Source organism: Cervus elaphus, chromosome 2 (genome assembly GCF_910594005.1).
Source record: "Cervus elaphus chromosome 2, mCerEla1.1, whole genome shotgun sequence".
In the NCBI taxonomy this organism is placed as follows: Eukaryota; Metazoa; Chordata; class Mammalia; order Artiodactyla; family Cervidae; genus Cervus; species Cervus elaphus.
In genome coordinates, this window is record NC_057816.1 from 23,849,411 (window position 1) to 23,862,229 (window position 12,819).

Here is a 12,819-nt window from a genome sequence, read left to right on the forward strand (position 1 = left end):
ATTCAGTGTAAAATTAGTACTGCAGTAGTTCAGGAAAAGGAGTTAGAGAAAGATGACTGGACCTGGAATTTATGAAGCTGACACCCTGGAAAGTATAGGATGATCTACAGTTTTCGGGTCTAGTAAAATCTACTCAGAAAAAAAGGAGTAAATAGAATTTTTCATGTGATAGGAATAATATAAACCCTAAGGATAATCCTAAGAGAAACCCCTAGAGATGCTTAATTAGCTATTTCGGGTGGAGAGGCCCTGGGGATGGGAAAAAGCAGTTAGTTACAACCGCTATTTGACAAACATAAAACACCGCAGTGCTACATGCACCTCAACATCCCACCGCACAAACAGAAGCAGGACTCAGTTAATAAGCCTCCTGGATCAGAACAGAGACCTGAAAGTTGGATTAAAGCAAACATAGCATCTCTTTTCTCATCAAGATCAATGATACATCATGCAAAAATGAAGGGTTACATAAAAAACTTAATTTTTTGTTTAACTGTTAATCAAGAAACATAAACTATATCTCATCACTTTAAATTAAGAAAACAGCATAAAAACATAAAATCATAAAAACAGCAAGCAACAAATTTTACTTTATCGTGTGTGTGTGTGTGTGTGTGTCTGTGTGTGTGTCTGTGTGTGTGCGCGTGTGCGCGCGCTTAGTCATGTCTGACTCTTTTCGACCCTGTGGACTGTAGCCCACCAGGCTCCGCTATACATTGGATTCTCCAGACAAGAATACTGGAATGGGTTGCCATGCCCTCCTCCAGAGGATCTTCCCAACCCAGGGACTTTATCCTCTATTCACAGTTAAGACAACTGCAGAGCCAATAAGTGAACTTAAGTCTATCTGAGTCCAAAACTTGAAACCCTCCTTTTAAAAGAACTATGTAGGTTAGTATATACTTTTTATACAACTTCAACTCTTAGGAGGAAATTTCATTTTAAAGTTCATTTTGAGGTTCTCTAGCCTTAAAAGTGAGAAAAAATAAAGCAGAAGAGAAAAAGTAGTTAATCCGAATGTTCAACCAGTGTTGAAAACAGTAATTAAGAACAAGGTCCTGTTTAGAGTTTGAATAAAGTATGATTAATTTTACTTTGGGTAAGTCACTTTTTTTTTTACCAAGTTGGTGTTTAAAAATGGATGAAAATATATTTGACTTTTTTTTTTTTAATTTTAAAAAATGAGACGATATTCTAGTTTCAGAACTTTGTATGGGCTATTGTAGGAGTGCGCCCTCTCGTGACGTCAGCAAAGACTTGGAAGTGCATAAGCACCTAAGTCTTACACCTTACTTAACTTGAGGAATTTCTAATTTTCCTCTGAAAGTGAGAAAAGAATTGACCCATCTGATTTTAACCTTAAAAAAATAAGCTGCCCTTCAAATGCTTATACCACCAAGTTCAGTTTATCTTTTTTAAAATTTATTTATTTATTTTAGTTGGAGGGTAATTACTTTACAATATTGTGGTGGTTTTTGCCATACATTGACATGAATCAGCCATGGGTGTACATGTGTCCCACCACTCTGAACTCCCCTCCCACCTCCCTCCCCATCCCATCCCTCTGGGTTATCCCAGAGTACCAGCTTTGGGTGCCCTGCTCCATGCATCAAATTTGCACTGGTCATCTATTTTAATACGGTAATATACTATTGGTAATGCTATTCTCTCATATCACCCACTTTTAAAGAAGTTTTATTTACAGGAATCCGTGCAGTACTCTATTACTATAATTGTCAATTAGCTCAAGTTGGTGGACAGCATTGTTTCAGTCTTCTATATTCTCCTGACTTACTGTTACATTTCTGATTAATAACTGATGGGGGAATATTAAATTTTTCAAATATAATTGTGGCCTAATGAAAATGGAATTTATGCTTTTGGCTGTCTAAAAAAATCTTTACTTCACCTTCATTATATAAGATATTTTAGCTGAATAAGGAATTCTAGGTTGATAGTAGGTTTTTTTTCTTTCATTGCTTTAGAGGTGCTCCCTCTTCTTCTGGCTGGCTTAACAGGTTTCTAAGGTTTCATATCATTCCTATCTTTGTTCCTTTAGCATAATGAGTCTTTTCTGTCTCTGTCTTCCTGTTCCGTTTTCTCTTTCTCAGCAAATTCAGTAGTTTGTTTGGGGTGTGTGCCTTCATGTGGCTTTATTTATGTTTATGCTATTTGTTGCTCATTGTGTTTCTCTTATCTGTGGGTCTATTGTTTTCATAAAATTTGGAAATTTTCAGGTATTATTTATTCAAATATTATTTCTACTTTCCTCTCTCTTCTTCTGAGACTCCAGTTACATGCAAATTAGATTGCTTAATAATACCCTACAGTTGGTCGAGGCCCTGTTCTTTTTAGTCTCTGGTTTTTTTCTATTCAATCTTGATAATTTCTAACACTTAAAATTCTCTGATCTTTCTCTTCCCCAATATCTAAGCTACTGTTCATCTTACTATGTGTCCTTTTATTTCAGTTGTTATGCATTTCACCTCTCAGATTTCCATTTGGTTCTTTTTATAACTAGGTATACAACAGCTTTTATTCTTGATCTTTAAACCCTCAAACTAAGGCACTAACCTTTGAGGATTTTAACCAATACTATATGTATTATGGGTTTCTGAATTACAGAAACTGTCTCCAGGCATTAAGTTCAGGCAATCTCAGGACTTACTTCATTTGTTTCCCCTATTCCAGGAATCATATTCCTATACTGCCTTTTGTCCAATGTCTAAAAAGAATTAATGTATAGATTTTTGTCTATTTTTCTAGACTTTTACAGTTGGAAGGCATTTCCTGTAGCAGTTAATTTTGTATTAACAGAGCAAACAGATGGTCTTGATTTTTGAATTGTTGGTTTCATACTAAAAATGGTTGCTAAACTATCTTATTTGCCATAATGAAATGAAAGAAAACCGAAAGGTTATCTTTCATTTTCTTTTTAAACCTCATATCTGGAATAAAAAAGAAAAAAATAGCAAGAAATATTTATAAATCTCCTTTTGCTCAGTGTTATTTTATTAAAAGGAACAATAATTATGAAATATGAAATATAAGGAAAGAACTATCTCACTGAACTTGTGAATATTGGTTCACTCAGATACAGTGCTGTGATATGCATGATAAATTGAAATTAAGCAAAACATTTTGCTTATCAGATTAAACAAGTCAAAGCAATATTCCACTGAAACTAAATTTAACTACCACCTGTCCTATAACCTAAATACCGTATTTTATCTTTCAGGCTTTTCTTTCATTCACCTAAAGAGATAACTATTAGCCAACTGGTTCTATAATGTATAAGACTAAGAACCTATAATGTACCTTTAGCCCCTAACTTGATGTAATTCATAGAGCCTATAATTTTCCCTTTTTCACAATAAATAATTTGTCGCATATTTATGTATTATTGCACATGCATTATAAACACACAAAAATGTATTTAAACTGACCATTTGCTTTTTATTATTCAATGAATGCATGGAGTATTTATATTTTCTGTAAAAAAAAATAGTTCTAATTTTAGAAAGAAGTTTCTTGAAATTTCTCAAAGGGACTGCTGATTTTTAGAATTCAGATACAACTCTTGTTTGTTCCTAAATTAAAAACAAAGTTTATTTCTTTGGCACAATCTTTTCTCTTTTTCCTATTTGATCATGTTGACAAGGATACTTATAAAATGCTACGTAGTAAAGGATAAAGGAGATGTTCTTGATTTTACCTGACTTTGAGGGGAATACAAGTAAATTGTCACCTTTAAATGTGATTGTCCCTAAAAATAATTGTACCCTTTATTTTGTTTTAAATTATTATTTTACTAAGATATTCTTTTCATAATGATTATTGAGGCTTGTTTCCTAAATTTATTGGGTAATATTTTCTTCTCCTATAAATTTCTTAATGTGGTGAACTACAATGAATTGTTTCCTGATACTAAAATATCTTTATGCTCTATGCAAATATTACTTTATTATGACATGCATTTGCTTCTATTTGATTATTTGCACTTATGAATATAAGTGCAAATGATTCATAAGAATTTATATAAACAAATTCATGTAAATGTATATGAATTAAGTTTATAAATTATAAATTTATATAAATAAATTCAGAAGAATTTATATTCATAAATGATATTAGTCTATAAGTTTATTTTGTTTGCTGTTTTTATTTGAAATTGATATCAAGGTTATGTTAATGTTATAAATAGATATATAATTTTAAAATCTAGTCTCTGTTATATTTTATAAAGTCAACTCTAAGATATCCTAAGCAAATCTAAGACACTACTAGATTTCAAATATGAAGATAAAACCATCAAGGACTTCAACCAAATGATTAAATCATTTACAAAAGCAAAAGAATTAACTAAGACATCAGACATTGAAAAAGCAAAATGCAAAGCAAAGAAGCAATGGTACAACATGTTTTTAAAAACTCAGTGAGAGAAAGTATAAACCAATGATTTTATATGCAGCAAAACTGTTCCTTCAAAGATCAAGGCAATGAAAAAACACCATTCAACACATTAAGTACTTAAGGAATTCTGCATTCATCAACCCTTCCTAAGGAATCTACTAATGAAAGAACATCAATCAATCAAAAGATAATTGAGAAAAGTTCAGCAAAAAGACGATTGTCAATATTTTAAATTATATAAATGTACACATAAGACTGAAGCAAAGGAGGAATGAAGGTGGAAAACTCATGCACAAAGGTTATGTATTGTGATAAAGTTGAAATAATACAATTGAAATATGAGAGAAAAATGAAAGGAAAGAAATTAAAGAGCTTATTGTTGTACTGGCAATAGATGTACTTTAAAAGATACTGAAAATAACTAATAAGCCTGACAGTAAAGAATAAAATAATAAAACAGAAGTTTAAACTCAATTTTTAAAATCAGTATAAGAAAGAAAATTGTAGAGAAATAAACTCATAAATGTCAATTCAAAATCACTAAATAAAATATTTGCAAACAGAATCCAATACCACACAAAAGAAAATAATACATCATAACCCAGTGGGATGTATTGGAAGAGGAGGTTGTTTTAATGTTAGCTAATCAATTAATATTATATTCCATATTAATAAGTGTGGGGGGAAAGGTCATATGACTATATTAACAGATATTTAACAAAGTCTTTGACAAAATTCAATGCCCATTATGATCAAAATTCTCAAGAAAACTGACATGAGAAATACTTAACATGATAATATATAATAATATTTTATATGTATAATAAGAAATGCAGGCAGTTTCTTATTTAATTGGACAACACTAGAGGCATTTCCAATTAAAACAAGATCAAAGTAATGATACACATTCTCTTTTCTAATATTTGATGCTATATTAGAAGTATTGGGCTTTCCCTAGTGGCTCAGACAGTAAAGAATCTGCCTACAATTAGCTAATACAATTAAGCAAGAGAAATAAATTACAGAACTATTAGGGGAATAAGAATGGATAAAGAATAACTAGAACTATCTCCATATGCAAGACTGAGATTAACATATACACACTACTATATATGAAATAAATAACTAATAAGGACCTACTGTATAACAGAAAACTCTTCTCAGTACTCTGTAATGATCTTTATGGGAAAAGAATATTTAAAAGAGTGGATATATGTATATGTATAACTAATTCACTTCACTGTACAGTAGAAACTGGCACAACATTTTAAATCAACTATACTCCAATAAATTTTTAAATATAAATAAAAAATAAAAACTGCATAAGCATTAAAAAAGAAGTATCTCCATGTACAAATAATAGATAGGACATCTGGAAAATCCAAGAGAATCCATAATAAAACTAACTCAATTTAAAAGACCAGTAATAAAAAGGGATTTAATATGCAAAAATCAAAGTCTTCATATACACAAGCCATACAAAATTAGGTCCATCTCTCTTCTACCACAGAAAAGAATAAACTGCAAACAGATTTGGAATCTAAATGTAAAATGTAAAAACTTACAAATAATAGAAGAAAACATGGGTGAATTATTCTTCAACCATGATATAAGGTAATAATTTTGTATTATGACTCAATAGCCAAAAGCAATTAAAGAAAACAATCTAATATGGAACTGACAAATTTAGGTAACGAGAAGTAGGTTTCTCACTGTTGGAGACAGAAATAGCAAATAAAGACAGCAAAAGTAGTGTTGGATTGGAATTTGGAAGTATCATTATAAATAAATAGCTTTTAAAATTATGGTGATAAATTGATACAGAAATAAGTATAGATGCATATTTTGGATGGGTTAGTATTCATACATATATTTCCTGTTTGTTGAGGGTCCCTAGGAGTAAAGACATCTCAGTGGCAAGAAGTGCACTTAGAAATCAGATTTGGTTTCTAAATTTTAATGCAATTCTCCAATAGAAAAGCTCTTTAGAGAAGTTGTGGCATCTAGGGTTGGAGAAGGGAAAATACAAGAGCAGCCTGGAATATCCTGTTGTGTCGGAAAACGAGGACATGTATGAAAAAGATGAAGCATATCAATAAGATACTGATGACAAACTGAAGGAGCCCCAAATGGTCAAAATAGAACAACTTGAATAACAAAATAAATATTACACTGCATTATGTTTAATCACAGAATAAAATACATATTCATGAATCTCTACTGATATAAATAATTGAATAAATTTAAAAACCGGAAGAAGAAACTGTTCTTCCATACAGAAGCATTCCAATCATTAATAATAATGTACAGGATTGATGGAATTTTTTAAAATCACCATTAGACAAACAACAAGGTAATAATGTTCCCTGACAAAATGGATGATTCTAAAATCGTTGAGTGAAAATTTGAAGAGATACAAAACATAAGCATAGTCTCAAAGTATCTCCCCTGCAAGACATTTATCATAACCAATAGTAAGACACTGACATCACATACACCCTGAAATGATGTATACCTGAAAAAGAATACAGCTTCTGTGGTATTGTGCCAAAACTGCATAATCTCAATCTACTCAAGAAAAGACATCCAACATATCCAAATTGAAATATGTTATATGAAATAATTAATTGGTACTCATCAAAAGGGTAAAAGTCATTAATTACAAGGAAAGAATGAGGGACTGTCACAGATTAAAGGAGACAAAGATCCTCTTTTGGGTCCTGGAAAAGAAAAGTGATATTGGAGAAGCACCGGTGAAATTTCAATGTGGTCTATAGTTGAGTTTATGGTATGGTACTAATGCTAATTCCCTGATTCTTATACTTTTACAGTGGCTTATAAACTGTCAGCTTTAGGAGAATTTAATTCAATATATGTGATCTTTTCTATTATCTAATGTTCTATAAATTTAACACTTCAAAACAGAAACATTTTAAAAATCAGAAGGAATTTAAATACTTTATTATACTATCCTTAGGAAACAGTATCTGTCCATTTATTTAAATCATGTTTTTCGTCACTCGGCAGACTTTCTTCCTTTTGATTTACTTCTTCCTTTTTTAATAACTCATTTTTGTACACCATAAAATTCACCTGTTTAAGTATACAATTCAAAAATTGTTAGTAAATTTACAAACTTGTGCAATATAACAACAATCCAGCTTTAGAGCATTTTCTTCACTTCAGAAAGATTCCTCATGACAGTCTGTATTCATTCCCTGGTCTCACTCCAGTCTCATGTATCCACTAACCTTTCTCTTTTTATAGATTTAAGAGAATGTTTCCTTAAAAGCATACAACATGTGACCTTTCGTGTCTGGCTTCTTGCACTGAGCATCATGTTTTTGAGTACTATCCATTTTATAATCTTCATTAGCATTTTGTTTCTCTGTATCGCTGAGTGGTATTTCAGTGTGCAGATACACTTTAAAAAAAAAATCTATTCACCAGTTAATGAACAACAAACGTGATTGTTTCCAGGTGTTGACTGTTATGATTAATTCCATTATAAACATTTATGTTTATATACACATGTTTTCATTTCTCTTGTGTATCCCTATAAATGGAAATTCTGGATCATATAGTAAAATTCACATTTAAGAAACTTCCAAGCTGTTTTCCCAAATGAACTCTACCATTTTGCATTCTGAATGCCATTGTGTAGAGGTTTCAGTTTCTCCACAACCAATAACACTTGTTACTGTTTGTCTACTTTAAAAATTATATCCATTCCAGTGAGTGAGAAGAGGACAAATCTAAACCTAATTGGTTGAAACATCCAGCATACATATATCAGCTGTGTAGCTGATGTAAAGGACATTACAATACATCAATCTACCCAACACTGGAATGAGCTCTCTTGTGAAATAGGGAATACTCCATTGCTGAATTTGTTCAAGCAGAATCTATGCAATTTTTCATCAGAAGCCTTATAGGAAAACTGAATAAATTAATGAATATGAATAAATTTAAGGTCATATGCTATATGTCCTACTCTATTCTAAGTAAACTAATATCTGTCACAAATAACAATATCCCCATTTAAAATTTGATGCATGGAGGAACCAAGAAATTTAGCACAATTATAGTTCTCTTTCAGCTATTAAGTGATTGACCAGAGACTTAAGTTTGTCATCATCATTGTTGTTTAGTCACTCAGTTGTGTCTGACTCTTTTGTGACCCCATGGACTACAGCCTGACAGGCTCCTCTGTCCATGGGATTCTCCAGGCAAGAATACTGGAGTGGGTAGCCATTTCCTTCTCCAGGGGATCTTCCCGACCCAGAGACTGAACCTGAGTCTTCTGCACTAACAGATGAGTTCTTTACCACTGAGTCACCTGGGAAGCCCTTAAATGCTGTTCAGTTGCTAAGTCGTGTCTGACTTTTGCAATCCCATGGACTGTAGCCCACCAGGCTCCTGCGTCCATGGGATTTCCCAGGCAAGAATACTGGAGTGAGTTGCCATCTCCTTCTAAACTTAAGCTTACAAGCACCCAAATAAACTTGGCTCCTTGCTATTTCAACTTCTCTATACCAAAAACATTAATTAGAAACTTGATAAGGTGCTATATAACACAGGGAGTTCAGCCCAGTGCTCTGCGACAACCTAGAGGGGTGGAATGAGGGGTGGGGGGAAAGAGACTCAAGAAGGAGGGGTTATATATATTATTTATGGCTGATTCATGTTGTCATACAGCAGAAACTAAACTCAACATTGTAAAGCAATTATACTCCAATTAAAAATAAATTTTTAAAAAAGAAACTAGATAAGGCACAAGATATTTTCTCTATGTTCCTCTTTGAAAGACATGACATATGCACATGGAACACTAAGTCCAAAGAAGGCTAAGTTTGAACATTTATTCTTCTAGAAGCCCTTTATAAACATTTTATTTCACATCACTTTATTCATCCATGAAACATATAGTATTTAGGATAATTATTAATAATGCATAAGCATGTGCTTTTGTATAATTATTATTAATAATTATCCTAAATACTATATATTTCAAGAATGAATAAAGTAGTGTGAGATACAATATTATTTATAAAGGGCTACTAGAGGAATTAATGTTCAAAATTAGCCATAGACAGTAGATTAGTGAAGGCAGAGACAAAAAGAATTCCATTCTCATTCTAAGATGGAATGCTGTGATGAGATGAGGGGGAGATCATGGCAAATTGAGAAAAGGTAGACGGCAACCCTAGATAAGAGAAGTTTCTTCCTGGGACTGCAGAAGATAAAGATTTTGTGCTTATAATGGAATCAGTTTGCAGATAATTTTGCATATTGAAAAGAGAGTTAGTTTATGCCTTAGAAAGAGAGGAACAGTAAAGGGGAGAGAGAAATTAAACATGTTGTTTTAAGAAAACCAACAAGTGGAATACAGAACATTTGACATATTAGAGAATTGAGAGTTAGGACATAAAACACCTTTGTGTAAATTTAGGTATGAAATATGCAGAGGAAGCCTTAGGTAAAACCTATAGGAATTGAAGATACAGCAGAAATAAGCAGTTTAAAGAAAATTTTCATATAATTTAACATCTAATTAGGTTTAAGAGATAACAGATTGAAAGAATTAAAGAAAGCTTAAATTTCATTTTAGGCTTAAAAACAAAGGAACAGGAAAACATTTCCCCAAAGGCTGAAATAAAAGTTTACAGGAAGAGCATGAAATGAAACTGAACAATTGTCCCGATAATTATTAACTAAATTCTCTAAGGCTACACCGTCCTACACTTGAGAGTTGATTGTGGGTGGCTAAAGAACTCCCTCTGGATGAAGTATGCATGGGACTGCCATGTTCCTAGTTGATGTAATAGCTCCAAAACTCTGGACAAGTCTCCCAGAAGATGAGATGCAACTCCCTGATGACTCAAAGCAATAAGAACCTGGTCATCCACATATGCAGTATGGCAGAGTAAATCAGGGGAGCAGAGGCACCACAGTTCCAAACTCTGCAAAGAAAAAAAATTATATATATATATATATATATATACATAGGCTCCATGAGAGTAAGATTTATAATCCGTATTTATCTTGCCATTGTTAGGGAGTGTACTTTTTCCAAATAATCCTTACAGTTCTTCATGTGCCTCAAAAAGATAGTGTTTCCCATATTGAAAGACTCATTTTGAAAGGGCAGCAAGAAAACACCAGAACAGGCCAAAAGAGTGAATTGAACATGTATATCCATGACATGGACCAACTGGCTAATGACACTTCAGGGAAGGCAAATGGCTACTTATTCTGCCTGCTGATGTCAGTCATCTCCTGCCTGAGCAGATGATCAGGGAGACAGAAGCCCCCAACCAGACGGTGGTGGACTACTTCTTCCTTGAGGGTCTGATGTACACAGCTGAACATCCTAGCCTGTTCTTTCTGCTCTTCCTCCTCATCTATAGCATCACCGTTACGGGGAATCTGCTCATTCTCATCACCGTGGGCTCTGACCCTCACCTCTGCTCCCCCATGTACCACTTCCTGGGGCACCTCTCCCTCCTGGACGCCTGTCTGTCTACGGTGACAGTGCCCAAGGTCATGGCAGGCCTCCTGACTCGGGATGGAAAGGCCATCTCCTTGGAGGGCTGCGCGGTCCAGCTTTACTGCTTCCACTTCCTGGCCAGCACCGAGTGCTTCCTGTACACAGCCATGGCCTACGACCGCTACCTGGCTATCTGCCGCCCCCTGCACTACCCGCTGGCCATGAACAGGCGGATGTGTGCCGGGCTGGCTGGGATGACTTGGACCGTAGGTGCTGTGCACTCCGCCCTCCATACCTGCCTCACCTTCCGCCTGCTCTACTGCGGGCCTCGTCGCATCGCCTACTTCTTCTGTGATATCCCGCCAGTGCTGAAGCTGGCCTGTGCAGACACCACCATCAATGAGCTTGTCATGCTTGCCAGCATTGGCATTGTGGCTGCAGGCTGCCTGATCCTCATCGTCATCTCCTACGTCTTCATCGCCGCGGCGGTGTTGCGCATCCGCACAGCGGCGGGCAGAAAGCGCGCCTTCTCGACTTGCACCTCCCACCTCACGGTGGTGCTTCTGTACTACCTGCCTCCCGTCTGCATCTACCTGCAGCCTCGCTCCAGCGGGGCAGGCGTCGGAGCCCCTGCTGTCTTCTACACCATAGTCACTCCCATGCTCAACCCTTTCATTTACACCCTGCGGAACACAGAGGTGAAGCAGGCTCTGCGAAGACTTCTGGGCCAAGGCGCCAGAGACTCTCCAGCAGACAGCCCACTCCGCTAACCTACGCTGCGATTCTCTTCATTTGCTCGCCAAGAAAGCGTCTATTCCCGTGTCGAAATGGGAAAGGGGCATCATTCAAGTGGAAATCAGAAAAACTGAGTTTCAGCTCAGCCAAGAACTTTTTTCCCCTCCCTTCAGCCAATTGACTTGTGTCAACATCTGTCACAAACTTTTCATCTTTAAAACCAAAGGACTGGGAGATTTCCCTGACGGTCCAGCGGTTAAGACTCCACTTCCACTGAAAGGGGTGTGGGTTCAGTCCCTGGTCGGGGAATGAAGATCTTGCCATGGCCTCGTGGCATGCAGAAAACTAAAGGACTGGATTCGGTGATCCCCAGAAAATCTCCACCACCTAGATTTTATGGCTCAGAGGTATGTGAAATGCTATTCACAGCCTCATTTATTTTAACAAATGTCTCTTTTTTTAACTGTGAAATAGTTGTATTAAATATAATACATATTTTAAAATACTGATAACAAAAGTATAGGTATAGGCAACCAATTAATGTTTGTCTATGTATCTTCCAGTTTAAGAGAAGAAACCACAGTTTTTAGGATGATAAAATACAACTATTAGGAGAAAAGCAACTTGCCCAAGGTCACTTAGAAAGTGTCATTATCTTTATTTTCCCACTCTAGGTGGTTTATAACTAAGTGGTAGAAAGACAATGGATATTGATGTCAAGTGGACCTACCAGTACTCCAATCCTGATTCCACTAGTCATTTGATATAAAATCTTGTGCATATTTTATGATAACTTGGTGTTTCAGTATGTTCTTCTAATGTAGTAAGATTAAAATTAACTACTTGGTAGAATTTCATGTGGGTAAATAATATATTTATGTTAAATGCTTGCTGCAAAATGGATGGTCCCATTTCTTACAAAGCAAACTAAAGAAGTCAAAGAATGCTTATTATACAAGCTAAGGTTTAAACTAAACAAAAAATGCAACTTATCAAAATTTATGGGGTGCTGCAAATACAAAGATCAAAGTGAAATATTCAGCATTAAATGCATATGTATTAATAGGGAAAAATATCTTACTAAGCTTCCAATTTAAGAAACTAGAGAAAGAAAAGTAATTGAAACCTAAAGTAAGCACAAGAAAATAAACAATAAAAATTAGATCAGAAATGAATAAAGT

The 12,819-nt window shown here is 34.7% G+C and overlaps 1 protein-coding gene across 1 annotated transcript; it reads left to right on the top strand.

Annotated features, from left to right (window-relative positions):
- Positions 1 to 10,704: 10,704 nt before the first annotated feature.
- Positions 10,705 to 11,673, top strand: LOC122706365 (olfactory receptor 10S1). The gene has a single exon (XM_043921505.1). The coding sequence runs from the start codon at positions 10,705 to 10,707 to the stop codon at positions 11,671 to 11,673; it is 969 nt and encodes a 322-aa protein (XP_043777440.1).
- Positions 11,674 to 12,819: the final 1,146 nt, after the last annotated feature.